Source organism: Platalea leucorodia, assembly GCF_965183815.1.
Source record: "Platalea leucorodia genome assembly, contig: HAP1_HAP1_SCAFFOLD_246, whole genome shotgun sequence".
In the NCBI taxonomy this organism is placed as follows: domain Eukaryota; kingdom Metazoa; phylum Chordata; class Aves; order Pelecaniformes; family Threskiornithidae; genus Platalea; species Platalea leucorodia.
Window position 1 is genome coordinate 49,573 of NW_028121321.1, and position 24,064 is coordinate 73,636.

The following is a 24,064-nucleotide window of genomic DNA, read 5'->3' on the forward strand; positions in this document are numbered from 1 at the left end:
CCGCTTAGTGGATGAGGGGAAGGCTGTGGATGTTGTCTACTTGGACATTAGTAAGGCCTTTGACACTGTTTCCCACAGCATTCTCCTGGAGAAGCTGGCTGCTCACGGCTTGGATGAGTGCACTCTGCACTGGGTTAAAAACTGGCTGGACGGCCGAGCCCAGAGAGTGGTGGTGAATGGAGTCAAATCCAGTTGGCAGCCGGTCACGAGTGGTGTTCCCCAGGGCTCAGTACTGGGGCCGGTCCTGTACAATATCTTCATTGATGATCTGCATGAGGGGATTGAGTGCACCCTCAGTAAGTTTGCAGAGAACACCAAGTTGGGCGGGAGTGTCGATCTGCTGGAGGGTAGGAAGGAACTACAAAGGGATCTGGACAGGCTGATCGATGGGCCGAGGCCAACTGTATGAGGTTTAACAAGGCTCAGTGCCAAGTCCTGCGCTTGGGTCACAACAACCCCATGCAATGCTACAGGCCTGGGGAGGAGCGGCTGGAGAGCTGCCTGGCAGAAAAGGACCTGGGGGTGTTGGTTGAGAGCTGCCTGAACATGAGCCAGCAGTGTGCTCAGGTGGCCAAGAGGGCCAATGGCATGCTGGCTTGTATCAGGAATAGTGTGGCCAGCAGGAGCAGGGAGGTGATAGTGCCCCTGTATTCGGCACTGGTGAGGCCGCACCTCGAGTACTGTGTTCAGTGTTGGGCCCCTCACTACAAGAAGGACATCGAGGTACTAGAGCTTGTCCAAAGAAGGACAACAAAGTTGGTGAAACGTCTAGGGAACAAGTAGTACGAGGAGCAGCTGAGGGAAGTGGGGTTGTTTAGTCTGGAGAAGAGGAGGCTGAGGGGAGACCTTATTGCTCTCTACAACTCCCTGAAAGGAGCTTGTAGCGAGGTGGGGGGCGGTCTCCTCTCCCCAGTAACAAGCGATAGGACAAGAGGAAACGGCCTCAAGCTGCGCCAGGGGAAGTTTAGGTTGGATATTAGGAAAAACTTCTTCACTGAAAGGGTAGTCAGGCATTGGAAGAGGCTGCCCAGGGAAGTGGTTGAGTCTCCATCCCTGGAGGTATTTAAAAGACGGGTAGACGTGGTGCTTGAGCATATCGTTTACTGGTGGACTTGGCAGTGCTAGGTTAACGGTTGGACTCAATGATCTTCAGGGTCTTTTCCAATCTTAACAATTCTATGATTCTATCGTTTTATGATTCTATGACAGTGAAAGAGGTTTCCTAAAGAAGTTGTGGCTGCCCCATCCCTGGAAGTGTGCAAAGTCAGGCTGGATGAGGCTTTGAGCTCTCTGATCTAAGGGAAGGTGTCTCTGCCCATGGAACTCTGTTTGGACCAGATGATCTTTAAAGGTGCCGTCTAAGCCAAACTGTTCTTTGATTCTATGGGATGAGACTAAAGACATGGGCTGTGCGTGGTGAGATGAACCTGAGCGAGCACAAATGCCATCAGCTATTCTTGGGGTTGCTGTGGAGGCTTGTGGGAAAGACAGTGTCTTGAGGTCACTTCACATTGAGAGGAATGTCCCCTGGGAAACCACCTGAATGCAGCACTGGGATGTGCTGCCTTGGCCCGAGGTTCCTGTGTCCATTCCTCATGCCTTGGGGCATCTCTAAGGCGTGCAAAGCAGGGTGATACACTGCAGTGCTTAGGTGCTTCCCAGCCTCTGGGAGTGGCAACAGGAGGCCAGGGAGGCACTACCACTGTTGCAATTCACTGTCTCTACGTCTGCAAAGGAAGGACTCCTGTCTCTGAACACCTATGTGTGTATGAGGAGTGCACGAGGCCAGCTCAGATGTGGACACCTGACAGACCCCTGAACTTTCTGTGTGTTACTCCAGGAACAACTCCCACTGTCCCAGTGAGATCCATCTCACCTGCCTCGGATAGGTTCATTGCAACCTGGTCTTCTACGTTACCCTCCCTGGCCTTTCTGGCCTGTGCCTTCAAATACACAGTATGAAAGAAGCTCGCCTGTGGAGTATCTCACCTGTGCAGTCAGAAGTATTCCTGCTAGCATGAACAGCATTGCCATCTAGACGGCGGCATTTCTCACCTTTCAGAAGGCACAGAGCACATCTGGGGAGTACAAATACACTCAGAGGCACACACGCCTTCATGTTTCACCTCTCTGGAATTCCTTCACAATTCCTTTAAGCAACTAGCATAGAAAAAGGAATGTTCTTCCTCCTAGGTGTCCTGCCAGGAGAGAGGGGACAGGAAGGACATAAAACCTTCAATGGAGAAAGGGGAAGGGGACAATCAAAGCTCATCAACGGAGTTACCTGTACTGCAAATAGGGAATGTCCCCAGGCCTTAGAGAAATCCTCCTCTCCCTCATGACCTGCCCTGTGACTGGTGTTGGGAACACCCTCATCATTGTGCTGGTGGTGGACAACTTGAAGACTTGCTATAGCTCCACCACCACGCCCCTGACCTGACCACACTGCTGACCAGACTGGACACACCACCATCTCTGCTGACAGTGGTGTTAGTAGTACTTGCTGCACCTTTTGCATGTACTGAGTGTTTCCTGCTGGTGGCCACATCCTACGATCAGTACTGGGCTGTGTGCCACCTGCTTCTCTCTGCAAGACTCACGACCTGGAAGGTCTATTTTGGGAAGGCAGCTACACCTTGGCTAGGGGCATTTCTCTCATCTACAATAGTCACTTCATTCTTGTCCCAGATACAGGTCTGTGGCCCCAGTGCAGTGCACCACTTCTTCTGTGATTTCACTGGAGCTCTCCTGCAGTGACACCGTGACACTTACACTCTTTGCTCTCATAACCTGCTTTTTAGATCTGGGCCTCCCCTTCCTCTTCACAGGAGCATCCTGTGCGTGCACCAGAGCTGCCACCCTGGGGCAGCTCTCCCACCCAGCATGGACAGGCAGGAGGCCTTCTCCACCTGCTGCTCTCACCTCACTCGTGAAACTGTTTTCTACAGCATCCTCATCCTTGTCTGTCAGATGCCCAGAAAAGCCCTCCCGAGATAGCTGGACAAAGCCCTTTTGCTACACCGTCCTCAGGCCCCTGCTCAATCCCCTCATCTGCAGCCTGAGGATCAGAAAGTTTGGAGGGGAGTGGGACACGGAGAGAAGTGCTCAGAAAAGCTGTGGGCTGCACAAAGAGCCAATTGGAGTTGTGGGCCTGCTGGGAGCAATGACTTCTGGTTCTCTTCTGAACAGGCCCAGAAAACCCAGACAGGTGTGTGCTGTGTCCTGGGCACTCTCGTGGAAGTGTGAGATGTGGAGAAGGTTTCTGGTGCAGAGAGGTGCAAGTGGGGCTGGCTGGTTTCATTGTGAGACCTCTGTAAAACGCCTTGTAAAGGCAAGAGCCATCAGAGAGGTTGCATAGCTGGCCTTTAGCAAGGCCTTAACATGGCCTCCCATAGTCTCCTTCTAGCCAGATTGGTGATATCTGGACTAAAGAAGTAGACGATGAGGTGGACGGGAGGATGACTGCACGATCCGTCTCAGATGTCACCACTGGCACAGAGTCCTCCTTGTAGCCAGTCATTATCGGCATCTCTCTCTTACCAGCACTTGGTCGAACACTGTTGAACATCTATATTATGTCCCTGTACGATGGGATGGAGCTCATCTTCAGCTCCCTTGGCAAGGGACTTACTCTAAACATGCTGTTTTCTCTTCTGTTACCCAGCCAAGCTGAGGGGTGGGGCTCCTGTGTGTCTGGGATTCCTCAGGACATCTTCATATTGACAGTGAGAAGGGGGAAGTTGAATCAAGCCCTTCCACTGGACATGTGTAAATCTGAGTAGATGAATCCCATCCCTCCTGTTCTCTGGGATGTCTAGCAGAGGAGAACTGTGAAAGCTAGTCTGATAGGGTCAGCCCCGCTGGAAAAAAAAAAAAAAAAGAAAAAGTAGATCCTTCTTCAGAAGAAGGGTACATGAGCTGGGTCTCACCTTCCCAAATTTTTTAAAACAGAAATCATTACTTTCCATTTCTTTCCTTCTCCTAATCTGACCCCCCTCCAGCCCCCCTCTCCCAATGTAATTACTTATTTGTTTCCCACTGGCTGACTTCGATATTGCAACCTGAGTCCTCTTATTTCCTTCTTTCTTGCTCATGGGGCATGACTGAGAACATCCACCCCCAGCAGCGGGCTTTCCCCATTTCCGAGGCTGAGGCATGCGCACAAGATGGAAATGTCTCCATCGTCCCTGATTTGCGCAAGGGCCTTCAGCCCTGACATACTCCCACAACACACTTATTCCTCCTCCACCCACACACATAAATCCCTTCCCACTTCCAGGCTCAAATCATGGTTGCAAGAATTTGATGCATTCCAGAAGAGGCCTTGAGCTTCTTGAATCTTCTTGGTGCTTATGGCAATGTTCCTGGCTCCCTCCAGATTTGATGGACTTCCTGTCTATAACAAGGGCTTTCTGACAAGCTTTTATGAAATGTTTGTTTTTCTGTCATTCCTGTGTGTTGAAAGAGTAGACACAATAAAGAAAGAAATATCCACCAAAACGGATGCTGAGTGAAGTGCCAGTAAGAACCAGGTGAGGCACCCCCCTGGCTGTGGCTTCCTGGCAAGAAGTCTGTCCTGAGAAGGGGATCCAGCCTCTGCCACTCTGGAGCGGGGAATCAGCAGTGACCATGCCACCTGGCAGAGACTGTCTGTCCAAGCACAGTTACTGTCTTGTCAGCTTTGAGCGCGAGCTTGAAAATGCTTGGCTGCAGGGGTAGTGCCTGTGGGATTATCGCTGCTCCAAAAGAGCAGTCCTTCCAGGTCTTTCTTCAACAAGAATGGGAGAGTCATTGCAGAGGATGGGCTTTGGGGCCACGTGTGCAAAGCAGAATCGATGAGCAGCCCATCCCCTTAACTCCACTCAACCACTCCAGAAGGTCACAGTGACTGTGCTCTGGTTTTGATTCCCCTAAACCCTCTCTGCTAGGCAGGGGCTCAGCAGGGAAAAATCTATGGCACTGGGCAACACAATTGCCCCAGCTCTACCAGCATGAGGACACCATCCCTGCGTGTGGTCAAACCATCAGCCTTTGGGTTAACAGCTGAGCACGCTCACCCACCCTGCCACAGGGACCCCAGCCAGGGCTGTCCCCGGGCACGGCTTTGCTGTCAGGACAGACATCAGTGCTGAAGGAATGGGAAGGTCCCTGAGCCCAACACCCATCCCCAGCCCCATGGAGATGGAAGCCTGCTGTTCACCTCACCTGCAGGGCTGCTGGGGAACAGAGGGGTGCAGGGGGAGGCCTGGTGCCTGGAGGACGGGGTATAAGATTTCTGCCTCCATGTGCCCTCCACAGCATGCCCTGGGATGCCATTGGAGCCTGGGGGCACACCAGTCCAGGGAGGGCATTTCCCTCACCCTGTTGCACTGCTGCTGCTGCAGAGTTGGGGACAGGTGTGGCACAGATGGCTGTTGCCCTGGGTGGCAGAGGAGGCTCAGAGGAAAGGATTTTCTCCTCTCCATCGACCCATCCTGGAGTGGGCCAGAGTGTGGGAGCAGCACCTGCAGCAAGAGCCTCCTTCTGCCCCATTGCCCTGCAGAGACCTTGAAGGGGCAGTGCTCTGCAGTGCAGCCCTGTGCCAGGATCAGGCCCCAGCAGAGAGGCAGTCCCAACTTCCCCCACATCAGAAGGATTCAAGTGCTGTTTGCTGCAGAGGGTCCCTGGGCACCCAGGGGAATACGGGACTTGTCACAGGCGCATCACGGGACGAGAGTGCCTCTCCTGCTGGCAGGTGTCAAGGGGATGTAGCTCAGTGGCAGAGCACCAGCTTTGCACGTGGGAGGTCCTGGGTTCAATCCCCAGCATCTCCAGGGGTACTTTTGCCCTGACTCCCCAGCCTCAGGCAGGTGCAGGCTGGAGCTTGGGCACTGGTCCTCTCCAGGTCCTGTGGGCCTGCCCTGCCCACCCAGGGCTTGCCTGTGAGGTGAGGAGGGCTGTGGGAGGGCTGTGTGTGCTGCCTCTGCTGAGCCGCCTCTTGGAGCAGAAGCAGGCAGCTGTGGTGGACCTGAGCTCAGGTCACTGCCCAGCACCACAGACCCACCCCACCGCCCAGGGACAATGCTTGGCAGCAGAGTGTGGGGGGACCTCAGGGAGGGGAGAGGTGTCAGCAGCACACTAGGAATCATTTCTGGCTGTGCTGAGAGATGTGGTGTGAGGGTGCTGGTCCAGCCCAGGCGTCCTTTGGGATCAGGGCCACACTGCCCTGGTGGCTTTCCAGGGATAAGGGTCTGACATTGTCCTGTCTCCAGGGAAGCGCTCCTCTGTGCCAGCAGGGAGGGCTGTCTGAGTTGGACGAGCCTGGGCAGGGCTGTGGGACTCCCAGCTTTGACATTTCTTATCCTGACCCTGTCTCCAAGTGCTCCTGCTTCCACCATCACTGCTGGCTTAAGCAGAGCCTCAGCTCAGGGCATGTGGAGCTCCTGAGGCCAGACACAGCCCACAGACATGGGGCTGGTGCCCACCTCTTGTTCCTGGGGTGTTTGGTGTCTCTGTTGATGCTGCACTGGTGGGATCAGGGGGGCACAGGCCTGTCCACAGCCATGTACAGGCGGGAAGGGCCAGATGGTGCCTTGGCTGGTCCCCCAGCTTAAACACCCGCAACCAAAACGGAGTGTGAGACACGGCCTTTCACTGCAGGGTGCTCAGCCCCTGGGAACAGTGAGCCCAAACTAAGAGAAATAAGGCTGCTCTCCCGGGGGCTTTCCACAGCCATGCTCTGCCCAGTGTGGGGCAGCAGTGCTGAGAGTTGGGGGTCTCACTGTGACCCCCCTCAGGTAGGTCCTTGGGAGCTGCAGGAGCAAGCACAGACCTGGGGCACAGTGACAATCCTGCTTTGCTGCAGAGAATAGACCCCACCCACAGGGCCAGACTGTTCAGGTCCCAAAATGCCAGGGCTGGAGCTTATCCCAGTGGGAGTTTTCCAGGGGATGGAGGCTGTGGTTTCAATGCCCATGTTGCGTCAACCATCACCATGGGAGTATCACCCTGGGAACGCTGCTCTCCTGGGGCAGCTGCCAGCAGGAACGCTCCAGGGTATGGAGCAGAGGGATGTGTGAGCCTGGGCTTCCTCCAGATTCCCCCAGGGTCCCCCCAGGGGTGGAGGAGCTCCCAGCAGGGAATGGGGCAATGTGGAAGTGGGAGAGGATGTTGGTGACAGCCGCCTCCTGCCCTCTTCTCCTCTAGGGCCAGATCCTGCCGTTGGCAGCAGTACTGAGCTGCAGCAGCTCCCCACAGGGAGCCAACACACCTTCCAGCCTGCAGCAGAGGAGCCTTTCAGGGAAGAGCTGGAGGGGTGTGGACACCCACCAGTGGGAGCAGGGAAGGCAGTCTAGGCTCCAGGTCCTGCCCAAGTGTCAAACTCTTCTCCCCGCCTGTCTCCTGTGTAAGTGGTTTTTCTTTCCATGGGCGCAGGGGCTGGTGAAAGCCCCAGCCAAGGGAGAGGGACCCTGGCTCAGCTCCCAGCAGCACCTGTTTTAGGGGAGGGACACAAAATCTCCTCTGCCATGGAAACGTGCCCACATGAGCATCCTCCTGGATGGGTCCTTCTCCAGGCCAGGGGCCAGACCACGGCTTTTGGCTGCAGCACACGTCTCGTGGGGATCCTTTCTCCATCCCCCGGCCCTCCAACAGCGCTGAGGGAAAGGTGCCCCCATCCCCCCTGCTCCCATCCCTCCTGTACCTGCAGACAAGTACTGCCCCGACACAAATCCAAACTGACACCCCTGGCGAGGCAGCAGGAGGGCAGGGGTGGGGGCTGGAGGGGAGCAGGAGGAGGGGGTCCCAGGGCTGCCATGGGGCTTTACAGCCCCTGCTCAGGAAGAAGGCAGCTCTGTGCCTGTGACAAGAGTGCTCGGGGTCTGTGAGGGCCCAAGAGAGCAGAAAGAGCCCATGGAGACTGGGGTCCTGGCAGAGCATGAGGAGAGGGAATTCCAGCCCCGTGTGTCCCAGAAAGTGGCTCTGCACCCTGTGCTGGGGCAGTGTGGAGCACAGCTGCCTCCTAACCTTTGTGGGAGGTAATCCACGGGCCATGATCCCCGCTGGGGCTGGCTGGGGTGTTCAGGGCACTGCGGCCACCTTAGGGCTCACTTCTGTGGGGCAACAACCCAGGACTTACCCTGACATGGCAGCTCTGTCATGGCCTCTGTGCTGTGGGGCCAGTGTGGCCCAGGCAGGGCCTGGGGGAAAGAGCAGCTGGAAACCCCAGGGTGAGGAAATGGGTGCTCCCGCTGGGGGGCATCACGGCACCTATCAGAGAGCCATTTTGACTAGAAACTGCCTGTGGCCAGCAGGATGGAAATGGCTCTGTCAGCAGGATTATTCCCCAGGCACCAGGGGCTCTCGCAGCCCCACAGCCTGACCCCAAGCCTGCTGTCCCTGAGACACGCCCCTTCCCTACCACTGTGCCTTTGTTCTCTGCTCCCCTGATCAGCCTCAGGGAGATGACCCGACACCTGGGCAGGCAAGCAGCAGCTCTGGGTCAAAGCCCCCAGAGACTTTTAATGGGAACAAATATGGATGCACAGTGTGAAAATGGGAATAAAAATAGAGGAAACTCCCAGCCATTTCTGCTGCCCATGGTAAAGGGAGACGGTTCCCTGGTGCTCACAGCTCTCCCAGCTGCACAGGCCTCTCCTCCCTCCTGCCTGCACCCAGCTGCACAGCAGGGATGGGCTCTCCTGGCCTGGGGCTCAGGGACTGTTGGGCACCAAGCTCCGCTGTCACAGCCTTTGAGTCCTCACGGGGATGTGCCAGAGACACCTCTTCAGCATCATCATAGCCCATGCTCCCCAGGGACACGGATGAGGTGTCTCCTTCAGCTCCAGGGACCCCAGCACTTCTCCGGGAGCACAGGCTGCTCCCTGAAAGCAGCAAGGCAGGACATTGCAGTTTGCCGCATGGGGTCCGTGCATCACCTTCCTGCCCACTCCTCACCACATTCAGCTCCTTCTCCCACCCCCAGTCCCTCCAAGGACAACTCCTGGGTCAGGTTCCCCCTTCCCAGGAGGTCTGGGTGTCAATACGGTAGCAACTTGGGTGGCACCAGGGATGGCACCCCAGGAACCGGCAGCGCTATCTTTCCCTCTCACCTCCGAGTGCATCCCTGGGCCCCGCTCCCTCCGCTGGTGCCCTGGGCATTTCCCAAGCTCCCTGCCCAGGGACAGCATCATCCCCAGGGTCAGAAACCTCCCTGGCATCATCATAGCCATCCACTGGGTCACCTCCGGGCAGGACAAGAACATCTGAAAGGAGAGGGCAGCTGGTGACAGTGAGAAGATACGTCCCCCAGAGCAGAGGATGGGAGGATGCGCAGGGACACAGGGCTGAGACACTGTTGGTGGCAGCACCACAGGAGGCCCCCATGTCCTCCCCATCTGTGATGGTGACACTCAGTGACACCTCTGTCCATCACATGGCTGCAGGGAGATCAGCCCCTTCCTGCCTCCGTTACCTGGTGCTGATCCCACACCATCCTCCTCCTCCTCGCTGTCCCCAGGGGAGGGCTGCAGCTGGGTCAGGGACTCCTCTGAATAGGAGCCTGGAGAGATGCACAGCGGGTGTTAGGGAGCGAGCCCCATGGACCTGTCTCATGGTCAGTGCTGCTGGGGAAGGGGGACCCACAGAGCTGGGGCTGCATGGGGAGGAGGGCTGGGAATCACCCTGCTCCCCCAGGACAAACACCATCTCAAAGGTGCTCCCAGAGCTGCCCTAGTGCAGCCCCTTCCCTCACTCCTCGGGTGTCACGTGGGGTGCAGGGGCAGGAAGAGAGGGGCTGTCCAGCTGGGATGGGCAAAGCTGGTTGGGAGGAAGCTCCTCTCCCGGGCCCAGGACCTGGATGCTCTCCCCACAGACCACACGGCCCCAGCGCTGCAGGGACCATGGGCTGGGAGGCTTCAGGGGATCAGCCCTGTGTTGGGGCCAGGGGAAAGAGTCCTGTAGATGGGCCTCCAGGGAGGACCCACACCCACCTGAGCGACCAAACCTTGCCTGCTTCTCCCACACTGGGCTGTAACCAATCTCCTCATACACGGCCTCGGGGAAGAGCTCCTGAGCCCTCCTGGAGCCTGGGGACAGAGGCAGGGCTGGCACAGGGACAGGCAGAGGGGCGATGGGACCCCACTGTGCTCCCCCAAACCTGTTCCTTTGGCCAGCCCAGGACTGGTCCCACAGCACAGCCCCACTGCGCTGTCCAGGCACGGCTGCCGCATTCCCAGTGAGGGCAACATTGCTGTGGAGATTATCTGGGGCAGCGTCACCCTCGCATCATCCTTTCGGAGACAGCGCTCATGCCCCTCTGGCCCCTGGGTCATTCCCCCCTTGTCTGACCTTGGAGCAGCTCCCATGTTTCCTTGCCACCTGCAGCTGCCCCTTATCTGCCCCATGGGCCTATAGCAGGGTATCTGCCCTGCCGGGGGATGGGCGAGGATGGGCAGGGCTGGGCAGAGGGACAGCTTGGGGGCCTGACACCATGGAGATGGACTCTACTGCCCCATGCTCCTCCTGCCAACTCCCTTGCCCCAGAGCCCCCTCCAGCACTACCCAGAGCACTGCCAGCCTTGGCCATCTCCACTCTGCCATTTCTCTCCTTGCCCCATCACTACCTCCCCCCGCCTCTGGGCTCTCTCCACCCCTTGCTGCTGGTGCCCCATGGCCAGGCAGTCAATGGGGTGGTGCATGGGACAAGTGGCAGCACACAGTCTCATCCCCCCAGCTCTGCCTGTGCCCCTCAGTGACACCCCGCAGCACCCCACAGCCCTTCCAGGAGGCATGGTCCCTGGGACTGCTATGGAAGGACCCACCTCTGCGCCCAGCCCTGGTGCTTAGCACTTGCCCAGCCAGGAGGGCTAGGAGCAGGCAGAGAAGGGCCCCCAGGATGATGCAGATGATGACGGGCACTGAGACTCTCCCGCTGCTGGTCAAACGACCTCGGGTAGGATCTGCATGGGCAAGAACATGGAAGGGGCAACACCAGGCCTGGGAGAGGTGGGGGCAGCACCAGTCCTGACTCCCATCTCTCAAGGCAGAAGGCAGCAAAGGGTGGAGGACCCCAGGGGTGAGTAATGGGGAAGCTTCCACCCTGCTGAGGAAATTATAGCCCTCCCCAACTCTCCCACCACCACCCCAGTGCCTCCTCCTGGGAGCTTCACACCCCAGCAAGGAGCCCCTTCCATCCAGCTGTGTGTTACTAGCCTGGTGCTGGAGATACCCAGCCTCGGGCGGGAGGACAAGTTACCTGCTCGGGGTGGGGATGCTGCTGTCCTGGTTGGAGCTGCAGAGGAGGAAAAGGAGAGCTGGGCTGAGGGGACGGGTGTGCGGGTACTGGGGAGCCTCCTTCCCAACACGCCCTGGGTGTGTCTGGAGATGTCCCTGACATATCCCACCCAAATTGCCCCTCCAGTAGCGCTAGAAAGGGAGGCCGGGACAGGGCCCACGGCCTCTGCTCTGGGCGGCAGGCAGGATGGCACAGGCAGCCCAGGGGACAGCCCTGGGGCTGCAGGGCCCCCCAGGCAGTGGCCTGAGGACACCCAGCTCCACTGAGGCTGCTCCCCACCTGGCGCCAGGCTCCTGCACTCTGCAGGAATGGTCTCGCTCTTGGGAGGTCAGGGGCCATGCCAGGACCAAGTGGGTGAACGGCCTTCTCTAGCTCCCTGCCAACACCTGAACAAGAGGTCCCCGTCCTGCCGCTCACCTGAACAGCGCACAGCAGCATCTTCCTTATGCCGGCAAGCACTGCCATCGCCGGGCCGGGCCCAGCAGTCCTGCAGGGACAGCTCCATCCCCCGGCACTCCACCTGCTCCAGCCAGATGGGGCCTTGCCCCATCCCAAATGCAGCCTCATTCAGGGCAGACACCGCAGGGCCACAGCCCAGCTGCCTGCACGCCACCTCGGCATCCCGCATGTCCCAGGAGTCGTCGCACACCGTCCCCCAGGAGCCACGGTGCCAGACCTCCACTCTGCCTGAGCACCCGTCCTTGCCTCCCACGACACGAATCTTCTCCCTGTCTGGAGAAGGCAAAGACCTCCCATGGCACCCAGACAGCAGGCAGAGCCCTGCCAGACAAGAAGGGTACACAGAGGAGCAGCTCAATACCTGTGCAGCTCGTGGCGTTGGGGCATGGGGTCAACGGGGCCAGGGACATTCCTGGGTGTTGCCCTGAAGAAAGAAACCCTGTAGTGAAGGGGGCTGGTTCAGGGGATCGTGCAGAACACAGCAAGGCTGAGCTCTACTTGTGCCTCCCTGTACCATCTTGGTCATGGCAGCATCTGCATCCCAGTCAGTCAGGGGACACGCGCAGGTCTAGGGGGACCCTGACTCCTCAGCCCCTAAAGGTCCCTGGTTCACAGAGCAGCAGTCGTGTGTCTATGGAGGGGAGGCTCTTCTGAACCCCATCTGGTCTCTTCTGAGACCTCACCTGGAGATGCCTCTGCCTTCCCCAGGCACTGCTGGCAACCTGGGTGGCAACTGCTGCTGGATGTGTGTTGCTGGGGTCACATTTGTGCCACCGGCAGGAGTAGGGTCTGACATGGGAAGGAAAGCCCCTCCAAGCTCTTTCTCTGCCTTTGGCTGTGTCCAGTGGGGAGCAGGAGCTGGGGTGACACTGGTGCCCGAGTGGCTCAGAGTTACCGTTGCAGGTGATGTGGATCTCATCTCGCAGGTCTTCACATGACTGTGGGTCCCAGGGAGTGGAAGGACACTGCCAGAAGGAGCTGGTTTTCTCCCCACACTGCACGTTATCCAGCCACGCAGGGCCAGACAACCTGCCATAGGGCAGGTGTGTTTCCAGGGATCCTCCATCCCCGCAGCCCAGCTCCTTGCATGCCAGCGACACCGTGTCGAGAGTCATCGAGTTGGAGCAAATGCTCCCCCACGTCCCGTTGTAGAAAACCTGCAGGCGCCCGGAGCAGCCGTCGCTGTTCTCCAGCCTCAGGGCCACGAACTCTGGGAGGAAAGGCACCAAGGGGGAACAGGCTGGTCTGGGGCTGTGGGAGAGGGGATGCCTCTGCACCCCCCGTGCCCTCAGCCAGGCAGGGGCATGACCAGCACATCCCTCTTGCACCCAGGGGCAGAGAGAAGTCCCTGATGCACTGACATCCCTGCCCTTCCCGCTAACACTGGGGAACAGCTGAGCTCCCCAGGGCCCCCCAGTGGGACTGAGGGTGCCCGTGCATGGGTGTCTGCAGCATGGGTTCAGGCAGGAGTTCAGAGGCAGCCAGGGACAGCTTTGGACGTGCCAGGCTCTCCACACATCCCGGCCTCCCCAGGAACCAAGGTCCCACCACAGACCTGAGCAGATGACTCCTGCGTCCTCTTTGTGCCCGCAGTCGTGCTGCCCCCAGGGCCTGGCAGGGCAGTCCCAGAGAGCAGCTTCGTCCCCAGAGCAGTTCATGCCATCCAGCCAGATCTGCCCAGAGCCTTCCCCGAACCGAGCGGAGCCAGCCGCCTCCACTGCCCCTCCACAGCCCAGCTGGTGGCAAACAACGGCAGCATCAGACAGGTCCCAGCCATCGTCGCAGACGGTCCCCCAGCTGCCCTGGTAGTAGATCTCCACTCTCCCCGCGCAGCGCCCAGCTCCATTCACCAGCCGGACCTGCCGGCTCCCTGCAGTGGGGAGAAACCGCAGTTGCTGTCAAGGGCTGGCTGCCCACCCACCTCATCATCTGGGGGGCCTGTGCAGTGCCGCTCACCCCAGCAAATGACTCCCACGTCCTCCGCAACCCCTGCCGCCAGTGCACTCTCGGGCAGGGAGGTGTTGCATTGGGTCAGGTTGGCCTCGTGCCCTGCGCACCGGACCCCTCGCAGCCCTACGGGGCCCGTCCCTCGCTCAGGCTTTGGGGGGTTGTAGGCTGTCTCCGCCTGTCCGCACTGCAGCTGCTGGCACACCACGTTGGCCTCCCGCACGTCCCACTGGTCATCCAGGACTCTGCCCCATGTCCCACGCTGAAAGATCTCCACTCGCCCGTCGCACCGGCTCCCTCCACCCACCAGCCGCAGGGATGCAAAGCCGTCTGAGCCTGGGGAGAGCAGAGATGCCACAGCCACTGGAGGCACCAGGGAACATGGCACCCTTCAGGGAGAAGGGCAAGGGGGAATTCTCCAACCACACAGGACAACATTGAGCCTTGTGCTGATGAGAAGCAAGGGCAGAGCCCAGGCCCACTCTGCAGCTCACACCTAGGTCTGCTGCGGCTGGGGGCACCCAGGCAGCTCCTGCCTGGGTGGTGGGAGGAGGCTCTGCAGGGCTCTCTGTGGGGATGGGATGCGGTTGTCTGCAGCTCGAGGGATGGAGCAGAGCCCTGCAGCCCTGTCCTGGGCTCATCCCACAGCAGAAAAACACAGGAGCCGAGGCCTGCCAGTGGTGCCAGGGCCTAAGCCGCTGCCCTGGGGGCAGATGCCTGCCTCCGTTCAGTCCCCTGCTCTCCCACAGCAGAGCAGTCACTCTGAGCAGGCAAAGCCCTCCAGAAGGCTCCTGGGGAAGCAAGGGTTTCTCCAGGGAGAAATTCAGCCTGGTACTGCCATGGGACCCCTGCTTTGGGTGGCCGTGTTGCACACAAAGGGCAAATGGAGTTAATGCATCACTTTCCCAGCGCTCACCTGAGCAAATGACAGCGGCGTTGTTCCCATGGGAGCATGGTGAGGCCCCCAGGGTGATCACTGGGCACTGTCCCAGGTGGGCTTCAGTCCCGTCACAGTGGAATGAGTCTCTCCAGACCGGGCCAGTCTCTCTCCCAAAACGCTCTCCTCCAGGAATGGACTCAGCAAACCCGCAGTTGAGTTGACGACAGAGAACGTGGGCATCCGAGAGATCCCAGCGGGAGGCACAGAGGGGCCCCCAGGTCCCCAGCACCTGGACCTCCACCCTCCCTGCACACGCCGTGCTGCCGTTCACCAGCCTGAACCCTGTGTACTCTGGGGACAGAGAAGGAGGACTGAGGGTGGATTGGTACTCTTGTACCCTCAGTAGCTGGTGCAGAGGCCAGAGGGACAGCATGCCTTTCTTCTCCTTCTGCACTATTTTCATGCTGCAGACAACCCATCACCCCTCCTGTCCTCACGCCCAGCCCATCATGGTCCTTGCTCTGATCCCTGACCCCCGGCACAGCTCAGGTGTTCAACGCCCCACCCTGAGTCCTTACGTGTGCAGCTGACAATAGCGCTGTTCGTGTGGGTGCAAGGCTGGTCCCTGGGAGAACCCCTGGGGCAGGAGGCGAGGAGGGATTCATTCCCCACACACTGCAGCTCTCCATCCCACATGGGACTCATCCCTTCTCCAACGTGAGCGGCCCCAGCCACAGGCAGGGCCATGCCGCACTGCAACTCCCTGCAGACCACGTCGGCAGCTTTGGGACCAAAATGGGAGTCACAGACAGTTTTCCACTGGTGCCCGTCATGGATTTCCACACGTCCTGAGCAGTGGCTCTTCCCTTCTACCAGGCGGACAATTCCTGGGGAAAAAAAAAACAACCAACCAACCAACTGAGAGGGCTCTGGCAATTCCCACAACACCTCCAAGCAAGCCCTGACCAAATGGCCCATTGCACATCCCAGGGAAAGCTGTTGGGGGAGTGTTGGTGACATAAACACATCCAGGCTCCCCTGCACCCCTTCTCTACACCATCACAGCACTCAAGGCTATGTGTCTATCCCAGACCCACAGCAGACCCTGCCGACCATGTTGCCTCCTTTGGGACCAAAGCGTGAGTCACAGGCAGTTTTCCAAGGGTCCCCATCATGGATCGCTATATGTTCTTAGAAGGGGCTATTCCCTCTGACCAGCCAGCCAGATCCCTCAGCAACCAAAGACCCCTGAGAGTTCCCACAGCCCCCTGGCACTCCCCTGACCACGTCCCACCTCATCTCCAAGGTGGCCAAAGGCAAAAAGCCCCACGACCACCCCAGCTGCTCTCACAGGGTGCTGATGGCACAAACACAGCAGGGCCCGCCTGCCGCTCCTCAGAAATCAGCCCAGCCCTTGTGGGCTTGCTTCCCTCCCAAACCCACTGCCACAGGCACTGCTCAGACAATCTGCTGCTGCCCCACAGACCTTGGGCTGCCCGGCACTGGCCCCTGGGCACTGCAGCACCCAGAGCACTTGGGGTCCAGGGAAATGAGCCCAGGCGCTCTTGGCTGCTGCAGCTCGCTCTGCCCCACTGAGCTCAGGGCCAGGCATGAGGAACCTCTTGGTGCCACCAGAAACATGCCCTGTTCCCAGGGGGGTCTTGGGCTGTTGGGGCACCTCTGGGAGATGGGGCATGTCACAGGGCACAAGTGTAGTGAGGCTGAACCTGCGGTCGGTGTCTGTGCCAGACCCCTGCTCCGGTGCCTGCCCAGGAAAAAGGTCCCCAGTCATGGCCAGAGTGCACTGCTGGATGCTCATGTCCCTGGCCAACAGCCAGGCAGAGGGCAGGAGAGTGGACAGAAGAGCAGCCCTGGGCTTACACAAGCTCCCAGTGCAAGGGCAGGCACAGAGGAGAGCCAGTCAATGCTGGCAAATCCAGAAGTGCAAGGCGGCCAGGGGCTGGGACAGACATAAGAGGCTGGGCAGCAGGTCAGCACTCCTGGATGGGACCGTGTCCCCACGGGCAGGCTCTCATGGGGTGACGCTGGGAGAGGTACGAGGTGCCACAGGCCACCCTGCTCCGCAGACCAGGCCAAGTGCTCCTCCTCTCCGAGCAACCCCTTTGCTTCAGCCAAGGGACTTGTGCCTGCCAGGGAGCACAACCCCAAAGCAGCTACCATCCCATGCCCTTCCCCAATACTGTGGGTGGCCACATGAGTCACTCTTGGTGCCCCTGGCATGGGGGCACCTGGCCCTTGGCACTGCCAGGCAGGTCCTGGGTGAATAAGAGGAGAAAGATGGGAATCAACAGACAATGCAGGGCAGGGTGGGGGATTCACCTGAGCCAGCTCAGGGGCCACGCAGAGTGTGGGCACCCTTGGGCAGATTCCCACTGGGCTTTCCTCAGGGGCCACGGACAGCAATGACAGTCCCAGCTCGGCAGTGCAACTGGCCACATTGAGCAGTGTTCCGGTGCCACTTGTTGCTCCCTGACGGCACAGCCAGATCTCTTTTCCTGTCCCAGCCCCAGAGGTGGGGAATAGGCTGTCCCCTTACCTGAACACATCACTCCAGCATCACCAGCATGAACGCAATTGTGTTCACCCCATCCTCCATGTGGGCAGTCAGAGAGGGCAGATTCGGTGCCATTGCAGCCAACATCATCCATCCAAATGGGGCCAGATCCTTGCCCAAAGTGTCCATACTGAGGGGCTCCAACAGCAGACCCACAGCCCAGCTGCTTACAAACCACTGCTGCATCGTTCATGTCCCAGTCGTCACTACACACTGTCCCCCACTTGCCCTGTTGTTTCACCTCCACTCTCCCAGCACAGTGCCTGCTGCCGTTCACCAGCCTCACCTCCACAGCACCTTCAAACACTGACACAAGACCAGTCAGGACAGCACTGAGCCCCGGCACTGTGGGTCTGAGGGAACTCCTGCCCGGGTGGAGTCAGAGGTGCCAGGGTGGGAGCCCACTCCCCTCCAGGCTGTCCCCGGGGCACTGCAGGAACCCCTTCCATCCCCACAGGCTGCGCAAGGCTGGGGATGCCCAGCTCCCGTCCTGCTGGGTCATTTGTGGCCCCACACACTTTGGCACCTCCTTCTACCACAATGGCCCCCTGCAACCTGCCCTCAGCCCACACCCACCCAGGGCACCACCCCTCCCCAGACAGCACCCTGAGAAGAGACCTGCCCCCACCAGGGCTCCCCCAAGCCCACACTGCTGCTTCTCCCCAGGGCCCCGAGATCCCCTGCACCACAGCCTGCCCTGGGCACCTCCCAGTTCATCCTCCACCCTCAGCCCTTTCCATGTCCCCTCTGGTGCTACATGATAATCCCAGTGAGCCCTCCCAACCCATGCCCCCTCCTTGTCCTTGGGCACCAGCCCAGCCCTGCCCTTGTCTAAGATCCCCCAGGAAGGTCACCTCTCTGCCAGCCTGTGGGAACAGACACCCCAGGTCCCTTGTCTCCACAGGCACAACCTGCCCCCCCTCAGGCTGGAGCTCACCCCAGAGCTCAGCACCCCACCCTGAGTCCTTACGTGTGCAGGTGACAACAGCGCTGTTCGTGTGGGTGCAGGGCTGGTCCCTGGGAGACCCCCTGGGGCAGGAGGCAAGGAGGGATTCATTCCCCACACACTGCAGCTCTCCATCCCACATGGGACTCATCCCTTCTCCAAAGTGAGCTGCCCCAGCCACAGGCAGGGCCATGCCGCACTGCAACTCCCTGCAGACCACGTCAGCAGCTTTGGGACCAAAGTGGGAGTCACAGACAGTTTTCCACTGGTCCCCATCATGGATCTCCACCCGTCCTGAGCAGCGGCTCTTCCCTTCCACCAGCCGGACAAATCCTGGAAAAAAAAAAAGATAACTGGGAGTTCCCAGAGACCTCTGGCAGATACATGGCCACATCCTGCATCACCTCCAAGCAAGCCATGACCAAATGGCCCATTGCACATCCCAGGGGAAGCTGTTGGGGGAGTGTTGGTGACACAAACACATCCAGGCCCCCCTGCACCCCTTCTCTACACCATCACGGCTCTAGAGGGTACGTGTCTGTCACAGCACCAGGCACTGCTCAGACAATCTGCTGCTGCACAAGGCATCCTGTGCTGCCCGGCATGGTCCCCCAGCACTGCAGCGGTGCGAGCAGTTTGGGTCTGGGAGAACTGGCCCACATGACAATGACTGCTGCAGCCTGCTCAGCCCCTCCAGAGCTTGGGACCAGGCAGGACCATCACCTTGATGCAGCCAGAAATGCACCCCTCTCCCAGGGAAGTTCTGGGGCATTGGGAGGTTCCTGTTAGGGGCAGATGTAACAGAGCACAGCAATGGTGCGGCTGTTACCATGGCTGGTGCCTGTCCAGACCCCTCCGATGCCTGCTTGGAAGGGGTGTCCTCAGCCAGGCACACAGTGCTCTGCCCAGAGGTGCACAGGTCCCAGGCCAATGGCCAGGCAGAGGGACAGGAGATCCGCATGCCCCCCTGGGCTCATGCTGGCTCAGAGGGTAACAGCAGGCACAGATGAGAGTCAGTAAATGATGCCAAAGCCTCTGTTTCATGGGGCAGTGTGGGGAACCATGGGCAGGCAGGAGAGGCTGGGCAGCAGGTCAGCGCTGCCTGCATGGGGCCGTGCCCCTGTGGGGCTGTCACAGCCCCAGGCACCTCCCAGTACGAGCCTGTGCATGCCGTGATGCAGAAGGGAGCAGCCAGGGTCAAGCAGCTGCCAGGCTCCTAAGCCTCGCAGTGCTGGACCACACAGCCGAGCCCCGGGGACAGACAGCGAAGGGCTGTGTGCCACCCTGCTCCTCTCCCAGGGCCCAGCACTCATGCTCTCCAAAAAGCCCTTTTGATTCAGTTGAGGTACTCAGGCCTGTCAAGGGGAATGACCTGGGGAACCAGCCATCTCATGCCGTTCCTCCAAGGTGTGGAGTGCCAAGCAAGTCCCCCCTGGTTTCTCCAGCACAGGCACCCTCAGCATTGTTGGCTGGGAACTGGCAGAATGGGTGGAGACCAGTGGAGATCAGTGGACACCCCGGGGCAGGGATGGAGGATTCATCTGCAGCCCAAGACACTGACTGAAGAGGGGCTGAGACACTGTGGCAGGGTCAGTTCACCCTGCGGTAGGCTTGCTCTGGGCTTTTCCCAGGGCCTGGGAACACCAGCAATGACAGTCCCAGCTTGGCAGTGCAACTGGCCCCATTGGGCAATGCTCTGGTGCCCACTTGTTGCTCCCTGAGGGCACACCCAAGGTCCCTTCCCCCGTCCCAACCTCAAGGGTGTGGAACAGGCTGTTCTCTTACCTGAACACATCACTCCAGCATCCTCATCATGACCACAGTTATTTTCACCCCATCCTCTGTGTGGGCAGTCAGAGAGGGCGGATTCGGTGCCATTACAGCCAACATCATCCATCCAAATGGGGCCAGATCCTGGCCCAAAGTGTCCATACTGAGGAGCTCCAACAGCAGACCCACAGTCCAGCTGCTTGCAAACCACTGCCGCATCGTTCATGCTCCAGTAGTCATCACACACAGTGCCCCAGTGGCCCCCATGTTTCACCTCCACTCTCCCAGCACAGCGCCTGCCACCATTCACCAGCCTCACCTCCGCAGCACCTTCAAACACAAACATGGAACCAGTCAGGCACAGCACCAAGCCCCAGCACTGTGGGTCTGGAGGAAGCCCCTGCCCAGGCCATGTCAGAGGTGCCAGGGTGGGAGCCCTCTCCCCTCCAGGCTGTCCCCAGGGCAGTGTGGGGGTCCCTTCTATTCTCATGGGCTGCGCAAGGCTGGCTGTGGGCAGTTCTGGCCCTGCTGGGTCATTCGCCTTCCCACCGCACAAGGCACCTTTTCCCACCCCAACGGCCACCTGCCCCCTGCCCACACACACCTGCACACTGTGCCCAGCCCTGCACAGGGCACCCTCTCTTCCCCAGCCCAGCACCCCCTCGACAGCCCCGTGTACCCAGGCCTGCAGCTTCCCATGCAAACTGCCAGCCCCAGCACCATCCACCCCCACCCCCACCCCCAGGGCTTTCTGTGTTCCCACTGAGACGATTCCGATGATGCCCCCACCCACATCCCCTCCTTGCCCCTGGTGTCAGGGCCACTGCACTGGGCCGGGCCCCCCAGGAAGGATGTCTCTCTACGCAGATGCCCCCATCCCCTTCTCTCCACGGGGCACAAACTGCCCTCATGGGGTCAGGGCTCCCCTGCAGCAAGGGGGCAGTCAGCAGCACACAAACCCTCCGGGGCACCCCAGAGGCTGGCAGTGCCCTGGGCATCTCTGGGTGCTGCCGTCACCAGCTAGGCCACCACCGGCTCCAGAGGCACAGTGCTGGGCAACAGGGGGTCCCAAAAGGGTACCCCATGACAGGCTGTCTATGAATCCAGCCAGGCACAGGCTGCCTTCAACACTGGAGCTCTGGAAAAGGAGGTACTCTCCCACCCAGACAGGCAGGCACAGGGTCCAGGGACTTGAGCACCTTCTGACCCTCATCTCAGTAGCACCTGCAAAGCAACCCCATTCCCAGACAGATCCCGACGACCATGCGGGTACCCGCTGGCCCTGGGCTGTGGGACAATGGAACTGGCACTTACCCCTGCACAGCTGTACCCAGAGGAGCAGCCACAGCATCTGAGGGGACAGGAGTCCCTCTGTGCCCATCCGGAGCCTCCTGCCCTGCCAGCACATCCCTGCCGCGCCACACTCCCTGCCACAGCTCCTGGGGACTCATGGGGACAATGATGATGGGAGGGCAATATATCTCTGCAGATCCCAGCCCAGCTACAGGATGAGCCAATCAAAGCAGCAGGACCTTTTTAGACATTATCGGGAGCTATCTCCCCTCCGACACAGCCCAGCCCTCCAATGAACTTCTCCAGTGCCATTCATGACCATATATGAGAGACGGCTCTGCTGCAGGTGTCACGTCACTGTGGTGGGGGGCTGTCACAGGACAGGGCTGGTTGTGGGCGGGGGGAAATGGGTTTTTCATCCCTTGAGCCCTGCTGTGTTGACCAGGAGCACTGGGCATCTCCTATGCCAGGCACATCCAAGAGCCCAAGGTGAGAGTGTCCAGCCACGCCCGTGCCATGGGAACCACAGGGCTGGGACTGCACCGGAGGCTGTGTCAGGAAGGGAAAGGAAGAGCCCCTGACCCTGCTACAGACCCTGCTGTGCTGGGAGCAGCAGCTGGGAAAGGGCCTTAGCCCAGGCCAGAGCCCCATCCCAGGGGTGCTGGCTCACCCATCCTTCCCTGGAGAGCCCCTTGCAAGGTCCCTCGTGTCCCTGCCCTGGCAGCAGACCCACAGCCCAGAGGCTCAGACATGTCCCTGACTCTCAGCCTGTCACCAAGGGGCCGTTATTCCCCGCAGGCAGATCAGGAGCTCCAGCCTGCAGGTGCACAAACCACAGCCCCCGTGGCCTCGCAGCGCTCGCCGTGCTCCCCGCGCAGCGCCCGGGCAGGAAGTCTGTGGTTTCCTCCTGGCACCGTGCCCAGGCACATCCCTGCGGTGCCCCCGAGCCACCCCCACCCCGACTGCTCCAGCCAGGGCTGCAGGGGCTGCTCCTCCGGCCTCACAGACACGGGGATGGGCAGCTCCCGGCCCCCGGCATGCCCTTGGGACAGCACACGGCCGCTCTGCACCGAGCCCCACAGCTATGGGGTGCCATTGGTGATGTGACCATTGCCACCCTCCTACTGCCACCTCTGTGTGCTCATGGGTTATACTGACGGTGACCTCACACCCTCCTACTGCCAATGCTGCGCATGCATGAGTTACACTGTCACATGTGTGTGCAGTGTATGCACTTCTGCTGATGATTGTTCTTTCAAAAAGTCGTATTTGGGCGTGGTCTAAATATTATTTTGGTGCCATCAGAAGCATCTACATGAGCTATGTGCCAGCTCCTGACCTATCAGCTACTCAGGCACCAGTGACATCGCAAGCTCATACACAGCCCCTGGCCTATCTGCTACTCAGCCACAGATGATGTCACAGCATCTACCTCTGATGTTGGCCTGCTCCAGGCCTATGGGCTACTTGGGCACAAATGACCTCAGAACCACCTACAGAAACTGTGGGCCTGCTCCTGCCCTATCAGCTACTCAGGCAGCAGTGACCTCAAAACAACCTACACATACCTGTTGTCGTTTATCCCCAGCCAGCAGCTAAGTCCCACACAGTCGCGCGCTATTTCACTAAATAGAAAGGTAATTCTACCCCAGCCAAAACCAGTACAGTGCCAGATGCCTGCTCCTGCCCTATCAGCTACTCAGGCACCCGTGACCTCACAAGAACATGTACACCTATTTGCCATGTACTCGCTGTTGAGGTACTCAGCCTCCGGCGACCTCACAAGCACCTATCAGGGCCATGCACCTGGTCCTGGCCTATCAGCTATTCAGCCAAGAGTGACATCACAAGTACATACCCAAGCCATGTGTCTCCCTCTTGCCTAGCAGCTACTCAGGCACCAGTGACCTGACCACCACATATCCACCTACTTGCTATCCACTCGCCTATGAGATACAAAGGCACAAGTGACCTCACAAGCTCCGGCACAAGCCACGTGCATGCTTTTGGCCTATCAGCTACTCAGGCATCAGTAATCTCACAACCACTTACACAAGCCATGTGCCAGCTCTCAGCCTATCATCTGCTCAAGCACATACCAACCTATTTGCTATGTGCTGACATGGCGGAGTGACCTCATGTGGCAGCCCCCAACCAGTCACTTGCTCACTCCCCATCAACGGGATGGAGGAGGGAACGGGAAGGGCAAAAGCAAGAAAACACATCTCATGGGTCGAGATAAAGACAGTTTAATAAGTGGAGGAGTGGATCTCACAGCAGGAGATCGATGCCCGGCCTGTCTCTGAGTAAAGGACACTTTGGAGAACACACCCTCCTCCCCAGTTTTATTGCTGACCATGACATCGTATGGCGTGCAATATCGATTTGGTCAGTTGGGGTCAGCTATCCTGGCTTTGTCCCCTCCCAGCCTCTTGCCACAGCCAGCCTCCTCGCTGTCGGGGCAGAGCGAGAAACAGAGAAGGCCTTGATGCTGTGCAAGCACTGCTCAGCAATAGCTACAATGTCGGCTTGCTGTCAAAGCTGTTCTGGCCACCAAGGCAAAGCACAGCACCACAGGGGCTGCTAAGAAGAAAATGTAACTTCATCCCAGCTGGACCCAGTACAATCTGCACCCCTTATTCCATACCATGTGCATCCTGCTCAGGTCCTACAGTATTCAACACATTTCCATCCACCACCACCACTCCCTTCCCCATCCTTTGACATGACATAGACACAGCATACTGGGTTTGCCTGGTCTGGCTCAGGTGGACCTGCACAAGTCCCAGCGCACTCCTGACTTCTCCCCTCACTCAGTCAGCCAAGGCTTTTTGAAGCATTCAGTCAGATTATCAACCTCAGGACAAGGAATCACATGTATCATGAGCCCACATCCCACACTGGTCTTACAGGTAGCTGTCA

General features: G+C 59.1%; 1 protein-coding gene across 1 annotated transcript in view; it reads right to left on the bottom strand.

The window, feature by feature from the left end:
* LOC309603910 (scavenger receptor cysteine-rich domain-containing protein SCART1-like) overlaps positions 1-20,195 on the bottom strand; it is a gene marked incomplete at both ends in the record, with an annotated part of 36,466 nt that extends 16,271 nt beyond the window's left edge. Inside the window, 4 exons of the mRNA XM_082338790.1 lie at positions 13,287-13,601; positions 13,688-14,008; positions 14,595-14,909; positions 19,865-20,195. Of these exons, the coding sequence (XP_082194916.1) occupies positions 13,287-13,601; positions 13,688-14,008; positions 14,595-14,909; positions 19,865-20,195 (1,282 nt within the window). The remainder of the gene's footprint in view (positions 1-13,286; positions 13,602-13,687; positions 14,009-14,594; positions 14,910-19,864) is intronic.
* Between the last annotated feature and the right edge of the window lie 3,869 nt (positions 20,196-24,064).